This window comes from Spodoptera frugiperda, unplaced genomic scaffold, assembly GCF_023101765.2.
Source record: "Spodoptera frugiperda isolate SF20-4 unplaced genomic scaffold, AGI-APGP_CSIRO_Sfru_2.0 tig00001192_1, whole genome shotgun sequence".
Taxonomy (NCBI): Eukaryota; Metazoa; Arthropoda; class Insecta; order Lepidoptera; family Noctuidae; genus Spodoptera; species Spodoptera frugiperda.
The window spans coordinates 44,298-62,189 of NW_026095725.1; the positions used below are offsets into that span (position 1 = coordinate 44,298).

At 37.3% G+C, this 17,892-nt stretch overlaps 5 protein-coding genes and 1 pseudogene across 5 annotated transcripts; 1 reads left to right on the plus strand and 5 right to left on the minus strand.

Moving 5' to 3' along the window:
* Positions 1 to 30: 30 nt before the first annotated feature.
* On the minus strand, positions 31 to 2,019 carry LOC126913002 (uncharacterized). Its single transcript, XM_050707654.1, has 2 exons — positions 1,485 to 2,019; positions 31 to 1,141 (listed from the first exon to the last, which is right to left on the minus strand). Exons 1-2 carry the CDS (start codon positions 1,631 to 1,633, stop codon positions 391 to 393), a joined length of 900 nt encoding a protein of 299 aa, XP_050563611.1. The 5' UTR covers positions 1,634 to 2,019; the 3' UTR covers positions 31 to 390.
* Positions 2,018 to 3,777, plus strand: LOC118264279 (putative nuclease HARBI1; the record flags this gene model as incomplete). The annotated part of the gene is made up of 5 exons (XM_050707638.1): positions 2,018 to 2,215; positions 2,458 to 2,648; positions 2,868 to 3,003; positions 3,106 to 3,247; positions 3,368 to 3,777. Coding segments are annotated over 5 exons (1,077 nt in total), but the record flags the coding sequence as incomplete, so codon positions are not given.
* A 127-nt stretch (positions 3,778 to 3,904) lies between these two features.
* On the minus strand, positions 3,905 to 5,876 carry LOC118264271 (nuclear apoptosis-inducing factor 1-like). Its single transcript, XM_035576730.2, has 5 exons — positions 5,221 to 5,876; positions 4,990 to 5,122; positions 4,689 to 4,871; positions 4,543 to 4,606; positions 3,905 to 4,329 (listed from the first exon to the last, which is right to left on the minus strand). The coding sequence occupies exons 1-5, from the start codon at positions 5,268 to 5,270 to the stop codon at positions 3,905 to 3,907; spliced, it is 855 nt and encodes a 284-aa protein (XP_035432623.1). The 5' UTR covers positions 5,271 to 5,876.
* Positions 5,877 to 7,767: 1,891 nt separating this feature from the next.
* Positions 7,768 to 9,858, minus strand: LOC118264256 (uncharacterized). The gene is made up of 2 exons (XM_035576709.2): positions 9,610 to 9,858; positions 7,768 to 8,337 (listed from the first exon to the last, which is right to left on the minus strand). The coding sequence occupies exons 1-2, from the start codon at positions 9,790 to 9,792 to the stop codon at positions 7,768 to 7,770; spliced, it is 753 nt and encodes a 250-aa protein (XP_035432602.2). The 5' UTR covers positions 9,793 to 9,858.
* Positions 9,859 to 9,869: 11 nt separating this feature from the next.
* Positions 9,870 to 11,535, minus strand: LOC126913001 (zinc finger BED domain-containing protein 4-like). Its single transcript, XM_050707652.1, has 2 exons — positions 10,282 to 11,535; positions 9,870 to 9,990 (listed from the first exon to the last, which is right to left on the minus strand). Exon 1 carries the CDS (start codon positions 11,533 to 11,535, stop codon positions 10,435 to 10,437), a length of 1,101 nt encoding a protein of 366 aa, XP_050563609.1. The 3' UTR covers positions 9,870 to 9,990; positions 10,282 to 10,434.
* Positions 11,536 to 12,799: 1,264 nt separating this feature from the next.
* On the minus strand, positions 12,800 to 17,726 carry LOC126913004 (uncharacterized; annotated as a pseudogene).
* Positions 17,727 to 17,892: the final 166 nt, after the last annotated feature.

Below are 17,892 nucleotides of genomic sequence, written 5' to 3' on the forward strand. Positions count from 1 at the left end.
GTTTTGTCCCAAAGGACACCTCTTTCCTGAACTAGTGTGATCAATTGTTCGGGGTTGATATTTTTTTCCATTACTACGAATCACCAAACGTGCGTACAATAAAAACACAACAACTCTGCTTGCGCGCCGCGATGTGTGTGTGCGCGATCGCAGGTACGACGTACGCACGAACGGAATGAGGGGTAGCGGGGAGAGGGTTATCGGCTCCGACATCAGACAAATGTGAACAGCGCCGTTCTTAATCATAGGCGAGCGAGATCCGACACGATTTTTTTCCGGGCGTAGAGGGCTGGCAAAACACCCGACATTTCTTGTCGGAGCCGACACAAAATCGGTTTCCGATAAGTGTGAATAGCGTCATATATAATGCTCTGCCACTAGAACTTCCGTTTAATATACGGATCCGACACCCGACAGGTGGGAACGAGCTGTAACTACAGCAGTTATTTTTTCCAGGCTGATGTGCATACCTGCACAAATTTCTTTTAATTTGTCAGCTATGTATTCACCAGTATGCCGTTGATCCAGTGCAACAGTAGCAATGCAACGCGATACAAGTCTGTCATCATGTAAATAATGAGCAGTAACCCCTAAATAACTGGTAACAGTCATCATCTCACTCCAAATATCACAGGTTAATGCCAAGTGCGAAATATTGTCAAATATGTTTTCAATTTTCAAATGCATGGTACTGTATAAAGCATCAAATTGGGCTTTAAGAGTATCCACGCTTGGAATTTTAAACGACGGGCAAGCTTGATGCATCATTTTTTTAAATCCACGCCCTTTCACAATGTCAAACGGTCTTTTATCAACGCAAATAAAATAAAGCAAGCATTTGCATAGCTTCAAATGATCCTTTCCTCCATTGGAATAAGAATATTTACGTTCTATTGTTTGTACAATAGAAAGTTGTCTTTTTTTTGGAAGCGGTGCATATGTTTCTGTAAGCTCACTGTCATCGATAACATCGATTGGAATTTTCTTGACATCAGATGATGAAGGAATAGCTAGAAATGTATTCGATTCAGGTGCTTTTGATGTACTTGTCGATGGTTGTGGTTCATGACTCGGTGGCGGTGAATTCAGCGGGTCTAGCTTTTTATTAATCGTTGTTTGTATCTTTTCATCTCCTTTTCCACTAAAAAAAAATACCGGAATTAGTTTCGTGCTCCTAAAAAGTTCTTCAATGTAAAACGGGTATATATATATATATATATATTTTTTAGTATACAACTTCAAATTTATTTATTACTAGCTAATTCTAGCCACTTCGTTCGCGTGGACGTTAAATAAATAAATGGTTAAAAATGTATCTTTTAGATATGGTAACAACAATATAAGCCCAAGTTAGGCCCTTATTTCGAAGTCACAAACAGACAGGGTAATTTTATTTTATTTGAATATAGTAAATAACAATAAAATTTAAGAATCATTTTAGGTTAAGTATATTAAAAAAAGCAGAAAATTATATTTAAATATACCTCAACGCATTAGAGTGTTTCTTAAGATGTTTATTCATGTTTGACGTATTCCCTGACGTTTTTATGGTTTTGAAACAAATCTTGCATTTCACTTCGTTGCTGTTAAGCTTGATAAAATACTGCCAAAGTTCACTCTTAGTAGGCGGCATTCTTCTAATGACTCAAATGTCGATGTTGTTTTATATTATACACTTTAATAATAGTCAAGCACAATAATTATTGATGACAAGCATTAATGCAGCAGAAAAACAAATCGCGAAACGAGCTCGAAGAATTAACAAATAACACCAGGTGTATACTAATAAAGCGACGATAAACAATATAAAAACGGTGAACGTGTGAATGATTGATTAGTGTAGGAAATGAATGAAAGGTTAGGATTGGAACTGAACTATAAACGGAAGGAACGAATTTTAATGTTTTAGGTAAGAAGGTTCAGTCTTCAGAACGATTGGACTAGATGGCGTTGCCATAAACATGCATGGCCGTAACCGTAAAGTCGCAAGTTTTAAGTGGGTAATTTCTGATATTTATTCGATACGATACTTGTTGAAAAGTACTCATTGAGTAAAAGTATCGAATGCAAAGTATCGAGTACAAAAGTATCTGTATCGAAAGGTAAAATACTCGATACCACAAAGTATCGATACTTTTTTCGTGTCCCTATTTGTGAACAATTAAAAGCAAAATCGAATTTGAAAGCAAGTTCAAGAGTCAGTTTTGAGCTTAAGGTAAGAATCTTGCCAATAAAGTAAATAGGTAATAGTGTACTAAATGGATGGAATAAAAGTTAAAACATAACATTTGTTCAATATCACATTTCCTTTCACTGTTATGAGTAAGTAGGTATGTAAGGGGAAGTAAGTCTATTACCATATACTGAGCATGGTTTTTGATTCTGTGCTGTTACTGATTTACATCAAATTATGTAAATAATTTATTAAATTATATATAATTTATAATAATGTTACAGGTTCTTAGTGCGCTATCCTTTTATGCCACTGGATCTTACCAGCGTTTGGTTGGCAATGATAAGTATTTGGGCCAAACCACTGTAAGCAAATGTGTCAAAGAAGTGACTGAAGCACTTATATCCCCTAGGATATTAAACACTTTTATAAAATTCCCAAAGTCAAGACTTGAAAGAGATGCAGTAAAAAACAAGTTAGTATCACATGAACATTACCTATGTTAACACTGTAAATTGTTATTAATAAGAAAATAACTTGGTTTAAATAAACATTATTATATTTTAATTATAAGTTCCCATTACTGGTAGAATACTGCTTTTCATATTTTTATAGAAATATTTAAAAATGTACATAACAAGTGTAAAGGTAAATAAAGAGAATCAATTATGTATGTGTAATTGTTTTGTTGCAGATTTTTTTCCAAGTATGGCTTTCCTGGTGTGGTAGGATGTATTGATGGCTGCCACTTCCATATTTTTACACCAAACAAGGAGAGGGAACATTTGTTTTACTGCCGAAAACATTTCCATTCTCTGAATGTGCAAATGGTAAGTATGACTTAACCCTCACAACTAAGCAATAAGTAGGTACTTGTGGCAAGGTTATGAAAATGAATTGAAAGATTTGTAATGATTTTGATTTCATTTTAGATTTGTGACAGTGACTGCCGGATATTAAATGTAAATGCCAAATATGGAGGAGCCACGCATGATGCCTTTATTTGGGATAACAGTGGAGCCAATAGCTACATGCAGGAGTTACACCGGAACCATGAACAAGTATGGTTGTTAGGTAAGTAGATAGACTTTCTACATAATTTTATGATAAGATGAAATCAATGAGCCGAGCCGGGGGTGAAACCGTAAGCAGTATATATTATGTTTTTTTAATAATATATGTATTTTTTTACAGGTGATTCTGGCTATCCTCAGCGACCATGGCTAATGACGCCCATTTTGGATGCGGTAGAGGGAACTCCTGCGTCCAAATATAATGTGGTGCACGGAAAAACCAGGGTTGTGGTCGAAAACACGTTTGGACGCCTGAAAAACCGGAGGCGATGCTTATCCAAAGACCGCACACTGCATTATACCCCTGAAAAATGTGCGAAAATCATAATGGCTTGTTGTGTCTTACACAATTTGGCTATTAATTTTAATGTACCTGAGCCACAATCAGAAACAACCACAACAGTCCACCCACAAGGTTCACCTGATACCTCTACTGAGGCAAATCATGAAAATGAAAGAGGAGATGATTTGGTTAGGGGAAGGGCACTTCGCAACATTTTGGTTGCCAGAATAAATAGACTTCATACTTAATTCAAGTGTTTTATTGTTTTTCTACAAAAACCTCTTAATTAATAAAATGTATATATGTATAACTAACTTAACTACCTTAAAAACTAATTTAACCTAATCTTAACCCTTAAAATAAAATTATAAATACCTAATCTTCCTTTTTTTCTAAAAATTTTTTTAAAACATTCAGTGCCTCTTTCGTAATCTCCTGCCACTGAGCCTGTAAAGAGAGCTCTGCATCTCTCTGTCTTACCCTCTCTCGTATATCCATCTCTCTTATTCTTAACTCCTCTCGTTGCAAATCCAAACGCTCTTGTTCTATCATATCATATCTTTTCTCACGCTCTCTAGCATACTCTCTAGCATTCCTGTCATTCTCTACACACATTTTAATTAAACTAGCCTTGGACTTTTTCGCTGGTGGAGGCTTCCAGCTCTCTTCCTCGATTGGAGGATTGGTGGTTGGTGGTGTTGGTGGTGTTGGTGGAGGCACTGGCGAAGGGCAGGCTTCGTGGGGAACGGTGAAAGGTGGGAATACAGTTGGCTCGCTGCTGGTCCCAGGAATATTCCAATCTGTAAAAAGATAAACATAATACATCAAATATTAAAGGCTTAGGCAATGCTTACATGAACATATTGTCCGCTGTTGACTGTGAGTATGTTCACTGTCTGCCATATTATGGACACGGACTCTGTCTGCAGTATGCATTTTCACCAAGCTGACAATATGTTATGGTGTACAATGCGCTACATGTGCGAACAAAACAGAATATTTATTTATTTTACCCTTATCTTGTTCTTCAATTACTATGGTTGCAGTTAGAGCCTCTGTTCCATCACCATCTTCCACCTGTAATCAGATTTATATAATCATCAACTAATCAATATTAACTTAATAATTAGATAAAACTTAAATAATGTAATAAGCAAACCAAATTAAAGCCAGCTTCTTGCACTGCCATGCCAGTAGCCGCTTGCACTCCAACTATTTGCATGACCCTGTTTTCAAGGTCAGTCAAACATAATTGGAGTGCAGGCCCACCACCAGTGCCACTAGCTGCCCTGCTAATTTTCGCACACTTCTTTTTGCAGTTATTTTTGTAATCGCTCCAAACCTTAGCAAAATGGAAAAAAAAGAAAAATGAAGCAGAAGTTTCCAAGCAAAAACAGGAAATGTAACACAAACATATAGGTGCAAAGCGTGTAATAATAAAAATGTACGAGTAAACATACTTTTCTCCACTTTTCCTCAGACCTAGGTTCTCCCGAGCCTTCACAGTTTAATTTTGAGGTCAGCTCCTTCCATTTGGCCTGGATGTAACTGCGACCCCGGGGGCCGCCCGAGGGTTTAGACAAATCCCCATTCCTGACATTAGAAATTGAAACACATTAAATTATTTTCCAGCACAAACAAGGATCTAGTCAAACGAACATTTTGAATTTTTTTATTATAAATTTACTTACCTTTCCATGAATTCCACCATTATTTCATATTGGAGTTGACTTGTCCTCATTTTATACTTAAAGTTTTAAATGTAACAATCAAACAATATTTGTAAACAATGAACCGGCAAATGTCGGCGGTAATGTCAAATACAACGTTCGGAAATCATAAACAATTTTATGAAACTAAGTACTTAATTTTTTCATAGATAATGTCATGTTATATTTCTTTTAACTCGCTTTAAGAACTTTTTACACATAATTAATATTTATTTCCTAAATATTATGTCATAAAACGTGTAGACAAAGGTGGAAATATATTTAAAATTTAATTTAGTTTTCAGACGAAATTTTTATGTTCAACAAGTCATTCAAATCGTTCACTTGGCTGCTTCTCTAGTTTACATTAGCATGACGTCACTATCGAATTGGATTCGAGCTCTCGATAGTTGAAAGAATAGGCTTCGTGCTGCCACACTCCGTTAACGTCTCATGACGTATCGTCATCTCGATACGTTTACATTACGAATGCGATAGTTATTCGTGCTTGGCACTCAGAATCTTTAATGAATTTCACGACTTTGACATCAGAAATCCTGATTGTTTCGCCGTCAATATTCTTGCCCGTGTTCAAGTTAATATCGTTAGAAAGTAACTTTAAATCGTAGAAACTATCAAAACTCATTTCATTAACAGTAAAATTGTTACCGGTTTTTTTAGCATTACGAATTAGAGCCACATATTGATCTGGGGTGTAAATTGGCCCTGATTTTTTTGCTCGACGAATATTTTTCTCTATTACAGAGTGGACGCTATCAGCTTCGTTCTGCGTGTGTCCACGAATTAGAAACTTGTGTGTAATGGATTTAATTGGCAAGGTTGAAACGGCATAATAATACAAACTAAGAATAAATTTGTTTTTTTGTTGGCCACAACAGTTATCCGAGAAAAAAGTTATGTCTGAATTTGGTTTAGTCGAAGAACATTCTTTTAAAAAATTGTACAAACAAGAACCTATTTCATTGGCTCCTCGTTTACCCAGACCCTCATGCCAAAAGAAGCAGAATGTTTTATTAATCTTAATATCTGATACTGTGAAATTATAGCAATTAAGTTTACTTTTATAAAAAAATGCCGACGATTGACCTATAGGACAAGGCAATACGGCTTGAAGATCAAATATAGCCACAATGCTATTGCTATCAGGCTTTTTACACTCGTCTATATCTTGTTTTTTTTTCTATTCTACTAAGAATCTTTTCCTCTTGATGTAGTTTATAGCTGGACATCAACGGTTCTTTATCTACAGCATTCTTAAAGGCCTCACACACGTCACATTGGTCTTTACGCGGAATAAAAAAGCTGATATTAAATTCGGTATTGAAAATCCGATGGTATGCGTCGTAATTTGCTGGTGCCTTGTTGTCAGCTATACGTTTTTGACTATAGTTACGGTGAAGTTCGGCTACAGTCAAACCTCCATCTATATACTCTCTTGATGAATTAGCTCTGATGTAATGGCTTTCCATTCTAGGAATTGAATTAATGTGGTCACGTACAGATTGTATTGTTTCAGCATCCAACTTTGACTGTTTTCCGTGCTTACCGCGTTTATCCGTTGGAATTACACTTGTGCTTGCAAATTTATTTTCAGTTACAGTGCGTAGTGGTTTATTACTTATAGCCAATGTATTCAATAGGAACGTTTTACAAACCCTTATTTCACTACCTCTATTTACTAGAAAGTACGATGTGTTTGGTTTTCTACATTTTCTATTCACGTCGCCACCTTTTCGAATCTTGATGGTACGGAATTCAGGTTCAACTTGCTTTACACAAGAAGCAAGGAAGTCACGCTGTCTTTGAAAAGAATTAAGGCCCCAGTATGTCTTAAATATTACATCCCTATCTTCTGTGGTGAACTTATTTGAACAAGACAATCGGCAGGTACTCGTACAAGGTGGTCGAATACTTTTTTGCGGCATGGATTTACCTGAAAAAAGAAAGAAAGAAAATACGTTTATTCAAACTAGGCTGAAGATCAGCACTTTTTGAAAGTCAATAATTACATTAGACAGCCACCAAAGCGCCCCCTTTCGCCAGTTCCTAGGTGTTATAGCTGATGAAAAGAATAGGCGAAGAACAAACTCACCAGCAACACATCTGTCTGTGTTGTCGGAAGGACTAAGATTCTATATAATAGAATAAAAATTAAAAAGATATTTCATTATTAGTAATACCACTTATTACTAGTTACCGCTAGATGATGTGTATGCTTGACCAGTGTTTTTTAATTGCTTTCTCTGGTTCTTTTGCCACTGACTTGGGTTTCTGGTTCTTTTTTTAGCCTTTGTTACAATACTTGCTTGTTCAATGCTTGGTTGAATATTCTCAGAAGCTGCATTATGATGTACAATTGACACATTAGAAGGATGTTTGGAGCGAGATGTAGATTTAGAGTGCTTGGAACGACTGCCAGAGCTAGATGAACTTGAGCTAGATGATCCGGTACTTGAGCTGGAAGAACCACTGCTAGAGGTAGAGGAATCACTGCTAGAACTGGATGTTCTACGAATTGGCTGAAAAACTTTTTTGTGCCTTTTTTTGCGGTGGTTCATATTCAGATCCATCACTTGCGGAAAAATCTTCATTGTTATCTGAGTTCATTTCATTCGAGACAGTATCTGGCCTTAGCATACTTTTTGCTAATGTGGTTTCTGGCACTACATCTGCGATAACAACATTGGATGAAACTATTTCTTCATCATCAGAAAGGTTAAATGTTTTGCTATCTGTAGTAATGACTGCGTTTTCAATATCTTTCGATGTGACATTCTCTGTTACGGTATTTAGTAAAATTAAATCAGCATTTACTTCTTGAATTACTGTATCCACGGCATTATCACATACTGTGCTCCTGTCAGTAGCTGACAGTTCATTTTTTGCTTTGCAGGAAGTACTGGTGATATTATTTACGGAAAAACGAGAGGATTCTAACTTGGAATCATGATCATTGTCCTGATCTTCCGGATGACAGTTCGCTAACCAGTTTTCAACGAATGTATTGTTTTTCTTTAAATTATTGTCGGGAATGGGAACCATAGAAAGAATTTTTTTACTTCGGGAACCCATTGCTCTCTGAAATAAAAATATTAATAAATCAGATTTACAATTATTGTTATTTTATACTATTATTATTATATTTTTTTATTTATATTTCTATTTATTTATTTTTTATTATGCAAAGGCCTGAACTGAGAAACAACAGAAGAGCAATAACGAAAGGTTCATGAATTTGATTAACTAAAATTTAAGAAGAAAATGATTAGGTCCCCGACGTCGAGCGTCAATGGATTTTCAACCTTATGTTCTAGAGCATTAAGTTGAAAATTTATTGACGCTATACTAGTTTCGCCGACGAGATCGTCATACAGTCTTTTAGAAAATAACATTGTTGACTATCGCTGTCATCATCGAAGCAGCATTTAAATAAAAACAATATTGATTATCATACATTTAGGTGCAACTTTGACAAAAAAAATGAATAAGTAAATGATTATGGGGTAACAAAGTCACAATTTTGTTTATGAACTAAACAGCGGGTACCTATGATACAAAAACTGGAATTAAAAAGTCATAAGTCTTTTTGTTATCACATTCTTAATACTAATTTTGAACCTATATAGCACTTTCATAGTTTAAGACTTTGTAAATCCAGCAGATTAAGCCCCGGATACACTAGGGAACATTTTGTCCCGCAACATGACGCGCAACACAAAATATACGTGACGCTGCAACGTTGCATAGTGTCCCGCAACATGACCCACAACATTGTACGTGACGCGGGGCATGTTGCTTGCTCCCGCCTCGAGAGCGAGCGCACGTGTCTCGCGTCAGTGTTGCACCATTTGTAAACGCCATTTTTAACTCTTCTTTCTCGTTGTAATAAGAAATTCCGCATCCACCACCTTCTCTTTCTCTTAGGTTTCAACACACTCGATATAATTACTATGTATGCAGCACTAATAGCCACAACCTCCTCGGGCGACATTTCTATAAACACTGAGAAGTGTGGTCGACAAAATGTTCCGCGACATGTATGTCGGCACATTCCACGTAGTTGTTGAGGAACATGTTCAGCAACTTGTTGCTCCAATTGTCCCCTAGTGTATCCGTGGCTTTAGTTGAAAAAATTCCATTAATGGACCTATAAAAACACTTTTTAGTTAGTGACTTTGTAGTTCCAATTATGTAGTAAATATATCAAAACTTTGGATCTACAAAAACGCTTTATGAGAAAATGCCTTTGTAGCTCCAAAAGTTTTGTAATATATTTAACAAAAATGAGGTCTCAAAAACAAATACGTTTTTGTCGCTCCAATAAGTGAGAATAAAAAAGGTCATAAATACCTTTGTGTGGCTGTAGCTCCAACGTACGTCAAACACTCGCGGGCGCGGGGCACTACTGTCCAATGAAGCGTTGTCGGCCCAAAGCGCATGGAAAAACCGCCAATAACCACAAAGGCACTCGCGCCATCTAGTAGAATTTTGAGATACCTCCGCGGATGTTTTTGTTGCCCCAAGTAAAGGCATGATTCAGAAACAGTTTGGCATACTTAGTTCGATTTTGCAGATTTGGCTATTTGTGACTTTGTTGCACCGAAGGTGCGATATGAAGATGCTGCACTTCGAAGGCTTTGGCCTCTAACCGTCACCTCTTCAAAGGCCAGATCGTAAATTTCGATACTAGCCATTCCTCTCTCTGTTTTACGAACATATGTATTAGGCATTCTGAAACAATAAAAAAGCAATGCAGCAATCGAATGCATACAAAATAGCCATATCACTTGTTAGTAAATAAAATAGGAGAGTTGTGACAGCCTGTCACAACTCTCCTAGGTGCGCAAAATCGTGAGTGTGCCAGAATAATAATGTATAACCTCCAAACAGTAAGAGATCTCAATAAAATTATGAATGGATTTGAATCTTGAAGGCCCGATGCAAATTAGAAAAAATATTACACTAATGCTCCCGTAATACATAGCAAAAGACAGAATAAGAAAGTTATGATCAAAAACTTACTTTTGGTCGTTTTTTAGATGACAGCGTCACAGTAACTCAGCCGCTCCTCGTGGGCCGTTGGCGCGTACTAAATCCAATAAGCAGTCTAGAAAACAATAAATGTGCGACGTTGACAGCTCGCTAACGGTCACAGATACAGCGAAATCGCGCGTGTCACAACTCTCCTCTGTCACAACCCTCCTCGGTCTCCCTACTACTAGATTCAGTAGATTCATCACAACTTTTTTTCAGAGCTTCTAGAAGAATTGTTTGTCTTGCTCTTTCTGCTTGAACCAATCCCAGGAAACTCGTTTTGAAGCGAGGATCCAGAAAAGTAGCTACAAGATATTTGTTTTTGTCATCGAAGCTGAATCGCCTTTCAAGCTCGGCTTGCAGTGAAGATCTCATTGTTACTAAATTTGGTACTTTCTCAGCTGTCTCTGCTTTTCCCAGATATTTTAATAAAGTTACTGCATGTGGAATCACCTCAGAGATGCAAGAGATACCTGAGCTGGTTATTTTTGTAATCTCTTCGAATGGTTTGAGAAGTTTGATACATTGTTCCAATAGTTCCCATTGTGCATGCATTAGATTTAATAAAGTTTCATGATCTGTTATGTACAAGGAAACAGCTCGCTTTTGTTCTAATAACCGCTCCATTAAATAATACGTAGAATTCCAGCGTGTGCTCACATCTTGTACTAGTTGGTGGTTTGGCAAGTTAAGTTCTTGTTGAATGGATTTAAGTTTCTGCTCTGCTAAGCCAGAATGATTAAAATGGGTAACAATTCGTCTTGCAGTCGCTATCATCTGTAGTATCTCTGGTTGAGATTTTAGGGACTCCTCTATAGCTCGTTGCAGTGAATGAATAAAGCACCTGCCTGAATCATATCCTGCATCTCGCACACCTTTTATCATATTAGAGCCACTATCGTGGACAAGTAAATGGATCTTGGATTGAGGAAAATTCCATCTTTCTGTAATAGTATTGAGTTCTTTTGCAATATTGATACCAGAATGTGAGCCGGGAAATGATTTCATAGCTAAAACGCTATGTTCTAGAATGAACTCTGGAGATATCCAGTGCGCAGTGAAGCTCAGAAAGCTCTCATTATTGTGCTGGCATGTCCATATATCAGATGTCACTGATAATGCTGCTGCCTGTGAAATACTGGCTTCTATTTTAGCACAAATTCTGTTGTATATATCAGGAACAATTTTCTCGGTCATGTAAGTGCGACCAGGTACTTTATAATGGGGCAAAGCGTTTGCCATAAGCCTTCAATTATTCGCTTTTCTTTTTTAGAAAATCGTTTCACAGGAGCCATGGGTTCTTTTCCAACATATAAAGAACATAAATTAACGACTTTATTGTCAACCCATGTAGTCACGCTTATTTGAACTCCATTTATTTCCGTGGATTTTTCAATGCAGTGACCTCTTTCATATTTCAGCAATTCCTTTTTGCTTGGCAGATCAATGTCTTTCGCTCTGTTTAATTGAATTGTACCTAATGGTAGAATTCCAATGCCATGCAGATGTGCCATAAGCGGAAGGCTGGTATAAAAATTATCAATAAACAATTTGTGGTTCAAATATTGTTCCACCGTGGCTAGTAATCTTGTAACCACATTGCCAGTGGCTCCAAAATTTGGGCAATTATGTGGTACATCGGTTTTGTGTTGTCCTGTGAAGATATCGAAGTCGTAACTGAATCCCGAAGTGCCACTCAGAACATAGTTAATATATCCCCATTTGTGTGGTTTCTTTGCATTGTATTGTCGAAAACCAGACGTTTTGGCTTTTGTGGGAATCATTTGCTCATCGATTGCTAGGTACTCTTCTTTAAGGACTGTTAATAATTGTGCTCTTAGAATGTCCAGAAGCGGTCTTAATTTCTGCAGTAGATCGCAATTTGGGTCAGCTATAGGCCTCTTTTCCATTACACGGTTGTTCAAACGTACGGTGTGTAAGCCGTACGGTTGAAAAAACGTGCTAGCTTGTACATGATACGGCAAAATCACCGCGCGAGACATTGGTAAGTACTGGCTAGTAGCGCTTTTTACTCGGGCTGTGTAGGACGTGCTGCGTCATGAATTTTCTTACGAAAAAAAAGATTATAGTTGCTTATTACATATATAGGAAAAAGAAAATAGAAAAAAAAGGGAAGTAAGGTTTTGGATACATCCGATTTTAGAAAAAAGGGAGGAATATGGCGCGTTTCATACACTTGTCAAGAATCAATTGAGAGAAGATGAAGACAAGTTTTACAATTATTTTAGAATGCAGAAAACTACATTCGACAACTTGCTCCAAAAATTATCCCAGGAACTAAAACATCAAGATACTTTTATGCGAGAGAGTATATCGCCCGCAGAAAGATTGGCTGTAACTCTGAGGTAAGTAGGTACAAAATTAAATGACATATTTTAGTTTAAAATTGTTTATTGCACACAAACAAAATTATTACATGTAATTGAATTTTAATAATTATTAATTTAAGAACAAGTAAATCAAAAAATACACTACGCTGAAAATGCTACTCAAGTGCGGTACTAAAATCGAATTCGTCTTCAATAGAAACTTGAGAATCTGCCGAGATACTTTCCGCATTTACACTATGTACAGATAATTGTGATTCGGGTCGGTAGTGGATTGGCTCTAAACCAGAACCGTGTCCAAAATCATGAGCAGACGTCTGTGGACGACTTATTCCATAGCCCGATCTAGCAGCTGTAGAATATCCATATGTTGACGATTGCGCATTTGAGGATGCTGTACCACTTAAATATCCTTGATGGCCTTGATCCCATTGGTTTCTTGATGTAGGTATATACTGAGTACACTGTCTTTGTTGAATATTTTTAATTATTGAAATTACTTGAAACTGAAAGTCTATCATATTTTCATCACTGAACTTGTCAACTGTATCAGCGATTCCCATAAAAAAGTTCATACTACGGCTTTTCTTTTTCTCATCTCGTTCTGCTGAATCCATAAACTTCATAAACCTAATGTCAACTTCACTTAGTTCATTTTTTCTTTTTTTTTTAGCCCTTTGCGTCTCACTCCGTTCAGTGTATCCCGAGCTTGATTGATTCGGGACTGCACTATCAAAATTTTCATTACTGAGGCTAGAATCATGAACATGTTCAGTCATGTTAGAATCGGTCTTGCGATGCTCAACATTTTTTTTAGGAACATCATTTCATCATAGAACATATATTTTCTTATTTTTTTTGCTGAAGAACCAGACTTACATTCATTAATTTTTTTGTCATATTTTATCCAGCTTTATATCTAATATCTTTCATATTGGTCCACTTCTTCATCACCATTTGCCCTGAAAATAAATAAATAATAATTATTAAATTCAAAATTTATAAAAACCCCCGACCTAAACTGAATCGACCCCGACCTAAAATGGGGTTTTAGTATTTGAACCTGAACCGTTTTGTTTTATATTTCAGGTATCTAGCAACAGGAGATACCTTTACTGACCTATACTACAGCTATAGAATTGGAATAAAAACCATAAGTTGCATCGTACGTGAAGTATGCCACTACATTTGGTTAGAACTGTATAAAGAATATATGAAAATGCCATCTAAAGAAGACTGGCTACACATTGCAAGCAAATTTCAAGAATCTTCCAACTTCCCGCTGTGCTTAGGAGCGGTCGATGGAAAACACATCAGACTTATTAAGCCAATTGATAGTGGCTCGATGTTTTTAAATTACAAAAATTTTTTTCTATAGTTTTTATGGCAGTAGTAGATAGCGATTACAACTTTATATTTGTTGACGTTGGCGCCTACGGAAAGGAGTGTGATTCCAGTGTGTTTAAAGAGACCCCATTTTGGAAAAAATTAACAAACAACGGATTAAATCTACCCGATGCAACACGTTTGCCTGGAATTGACTACGATTTGCCATATGTGTTCGTTGCGGACGAAGCCTTTGCTTTGCATTATCACTTGCTTCGTCCATTTGGTGGTCATCAGCTTGATCAATTAAAACGTACATTTAACTACAGACTCACCAGAGCGCGAAGATTTGTTGAATGTGCGTTTGGCATTTTATCCAATAAATGGCGAATTTTTCACCGGCCAATGAATGTGTCCATCGATTTGGCAGTTGATATTGTGAAAACATGTTGTGTTTTGCAAAATTTTATACATAAGCAGGAAAACTTTCAGTTTCACAATGCGAGTGAAAATGAGTCCACCCTTGATTCAGAATCGGAACTAATCCAGTTACCTATCACGAATGCAGTTCGCGGAAGTTTGGCGGCTAATGAAGTTCGCAACAGATTTGCACAATATTTTGTATCTAACGAAGGTCGCCTCTCCTATCAAAACAACTATGCATAAGTAAAAAGTTAAAATATCTGTAACTTACCAAACTTGTTTTTCTCATCACCACTTAAATCTTCAAATGTGGGCTGGAAATGAATAAATATTTCTTTCCAGGAATCATATTTAAGCCGCTTATTTTTATAATCGTCGATGGTCTTATCCCATATTACAGGCCTTTCTTGAATCAACGTAATTAATAATTCTTGATTTATGTTCATTTTATAATAAAATCGCGAAACAGCGTATATAAGCGGTCACGAATCCGTGCGTACGTCCGGCACCGTCGACACACCCCGATAGACTGCCATACAACACTGGTGAAAATCACGCCGTGCGTAGACGGGGCGCGCCGAGGGGCAGTCACGGCGCACGCGGCCGCGGCGCCGTGCCTTGGCGCCACCGTGCATGTCGACAAGCTCATATAGTGATCCATACCACACTGACGACCGTGCCTACACGCGGCAAATTAACCGTAGATTTTCACGGCGAGAAACCGTGTAATGGAAAAGAGGCCTTAGGAAGTTCTTTTGTTTTGTCAAAAAAATGCAAAAACCGTTTGATTTCTTCAAACTTATTACAAGTAAGGAGAGAAGCTACTTTTTCGATGTAAGTACCTTCACTCCAATAGTGTAGCGTAGATGGCAAATGTACAACCGACATATACATGATAACTCCTATAAAGGACATGGACCATCTATGTATGGACGTTGGACCAAGTGTCGCCCAACATTGAAACATAGTGCACAATGTACCTTAGATTAATACAAGTCCGTAACTCAGAGCGCTTCAAAATCTATCCGAGGAGTTTTGAGAAAAAAAATATTGAATGTAGAGGTCTTACATTAACAAAAAAATAATAACCAACAGCTTATTTTTAAAATAAAAGACGATATGTTATTATAAACAAGGGGTTTATTTGAAAAAAATAGGTTTACAGAGATGATGAACATAACAAAAATGATACCCTATATGTTATAATACCTCATGTAGGCACTAACATAATCAATCGTCATCATCATTGTCGTCTAAGATTATTCTATCTAAAAATAAACGTCTTGGTGCCTAGCCCACCCCAAAAACCAAACTAGGCACATAACGTGGGCACAACTGCCGATTGTTCTTCGTCCAGTAAAACATGAGCAGCAATAATGTTCAATGGAACCAAGCCCATGATTGTTCTCATTGATTAAAATGTAACAATGGTACACTTTCGAGGATGTATGTCTGCTCTTTATGTGCGCTCGAATAAGTTGCACATTATTGGAGGGCATCGAAAAATCGGATAATTCATTAATATGACCGTTATAGTTTTGAATAACGAATGAATCTGTGATGCGAATATGCTCGCTATAATAGCTAGGCGCTAGTTTGATTTGGTAGGTTCCTACTGCGAAAAGAGTCAATTCCTCCAGTGTTAACACAGGAAATGCAGTAATATTGTCCCTGCCTACCGAAATATTTGCGAAGTGGGCTCTGTTTCGGTTTAGCCTTCTTTCGTCAACATAATCAGCTAAGTGATTAGCAACATTCACCCGTTCTCTAGCTATATTGATGAATTCACGTGCATTGGCATTGTCTATAATATCAACGTGGAAGGCATTAGTTATCGCTGCAGCAATCTTAAGATCGGTAAAGAAGTGACGCATGGCCACATTGAGTCAAATCACGTTTGAGTCGTCCGTTTACCACCTCAACAGGCCACCGACAAATGGTACACAACCGCGATTTATTGGCATCGATTGTGGCTAGTTGAGAACCTCTTCTAGCCTGCGATTGTGGCATGATGCCAATATATCCGTGGGTTTCTAATGACGCTATAGAATCGCGAAAACCTCTGTCTAAAATGAAAATATCACCCGAACATAACAGCCAATGAATGGCTCTTTCCGGACCATCTAGAAGGTTATTTAAAATCGTTGCGTCGTTTGTAGTCGCAGCATAGGGCCCACAAACCTCAATGATATGTCTATCGCATGTGACTAATAAAAATGGTTTAAGTAGGTTCCTGTACTTGTGCATGCTGTACGTATCTTTTTGAAACGAGAAATTGCTACTCTTTTGAATATACATATACGTTCCATCACAGATAACAATAGCTTCCTGATTATTTGCAAACAAAGACGTAGGTACCGCTAGATTTCTTTCAATGATTTGTTGTCTAGAAATATGGTCGAATCCCAAGTGGCAAGGTACAAAATCATTATCCAAACACTCCCTGGCTATTTTCATTCTTCGTTCGAGACTTGTACGAGACATGTTGAAAAACGTAGCGAGTCTTTCATTGGATTCTCCACTTCTTAGTTTGGCAAGTAATATACCTAATGCGGTTCTTGGATTATGACATCGCTGTGCTAAAAGTGGAGTTTGGTTAAATAATCTTTCGAATTCGTCTCGTGTGCGGCCAGTCCAATAATGCAATTCTTCATCATGTTGTTCATTAAGATTCTCAAAATCTATTATACGACTTCTGGGTTGTTTTAATAATTCCAACATTTGAAATACTTGTTGGGGGTTAAAATCAAAACAACGATTTGGTGCTGTAAAAAGAACATCTCAGGTATTGTCCTCTAAATGTTCCTGACACACACGTGCGTATGGTGGAATATAATAATTATTATTAAGTAGTAACTGCACTTTTGAACTGTTTGGTACTCGCAGACGAGTATTATTTGTGCAGTTGTACAACATACAAGCATTTGATGTATTCGGAGCTCGGCAGTAACCAGGAAGAGGAAACGTTACGTCATCCAAAGCGGGCTGATTTTCCAAAGCGGGCTGATCTTCCATAGCGGGCTGATCTTCCACAGCGGGTTGCTCTTCCGCAGCAGGTGCATCCTGCACAGCAGTCATTGCCGGCAGCGTACCGCGCCGTGCTCTTGTCCAACAATTATGGCAGAGGTGTTCCTCATTATTGAATGTTATCTGAAACCAATAATAAAATCTTTAGATACATACAAGAAATGGAAACAATAAAATCGTAAACTCGAACCGGTCACCTATCCAATAACTGACAAACAAGCGTTCAGGGACGCAACTAGTGGTAACAAGAAAATGTAGTTTTTGTTTAAAGCATCTACATTTGTAGCAACACAAACATTTCAGCCTATTGTAACCTGATAATTGTGTTATCAGGTAACAAAGGTCACAGTGACTCGATCGATCTCGCGAGCGCACATAGCGGATTACCGATAAATGAATCGCTTTGTTCGATATGCCTATGACTGTTGGCATTTAGGGTCCCACGACTCAGCGATAAGGCGTAGACTATTACCTA

Coding starts and splice junctions, on each gene's coding strand:
- LOC126913002 (XM_050707654.1), bottom strand. CDS start 1,633: ATGCCGCCTACTAAGAGTGAACTTTGGCAGTATTTTATCAAGCTTAAC. Junction 1,142..1,484: donor AAACACTCTAATGCGTTGAG/GTATATTTAAAT, acceptor ATTTTTTTTTAG/TGGAAAAGGAGATGAAAAGA.
- LOC118264271 (XM_035576730.2), bottom strand. CDS start 5,270: ATGAGGACAAGTCAACTCCAATATGAAATAATGGTGGAATTCATGGAA. Junction 5,123..5,220: donor ATGGTGGAATTCATGGAAAG/GTAAGTAAATTT, acceptor TTCTAATGTCAG/GAATGGGGATTTGTCTAAAC. Junction 4,330..4,542: donor AATTGAAGAACAAGATAAGG/GTAAAATAAATA, acceptor ATCTTTTTACAG/ATTGGAATATTCCTGGGACC.
- LOC118264256 (XM_035576709.2), bottom strand. CDS start 9,792: ATGCCTTTACTTGGGGCAACAAAAACATCCGCGGAGGTATCTCAAAAT. Junction 8,338..9,609: donor GGAGCTACAGCCACACAAAG/GTATTTATGACC, acceptor TTTTTATTTCAG/AGAGCAATGGGTTCCCGAAG.
- LOC126913001 (XM_050707652.1), bottom strand. CDS start 11,535: ATGGCAAACGCTTTGCCCCATTATAAAGTACCTGGTCGCACTTACATG.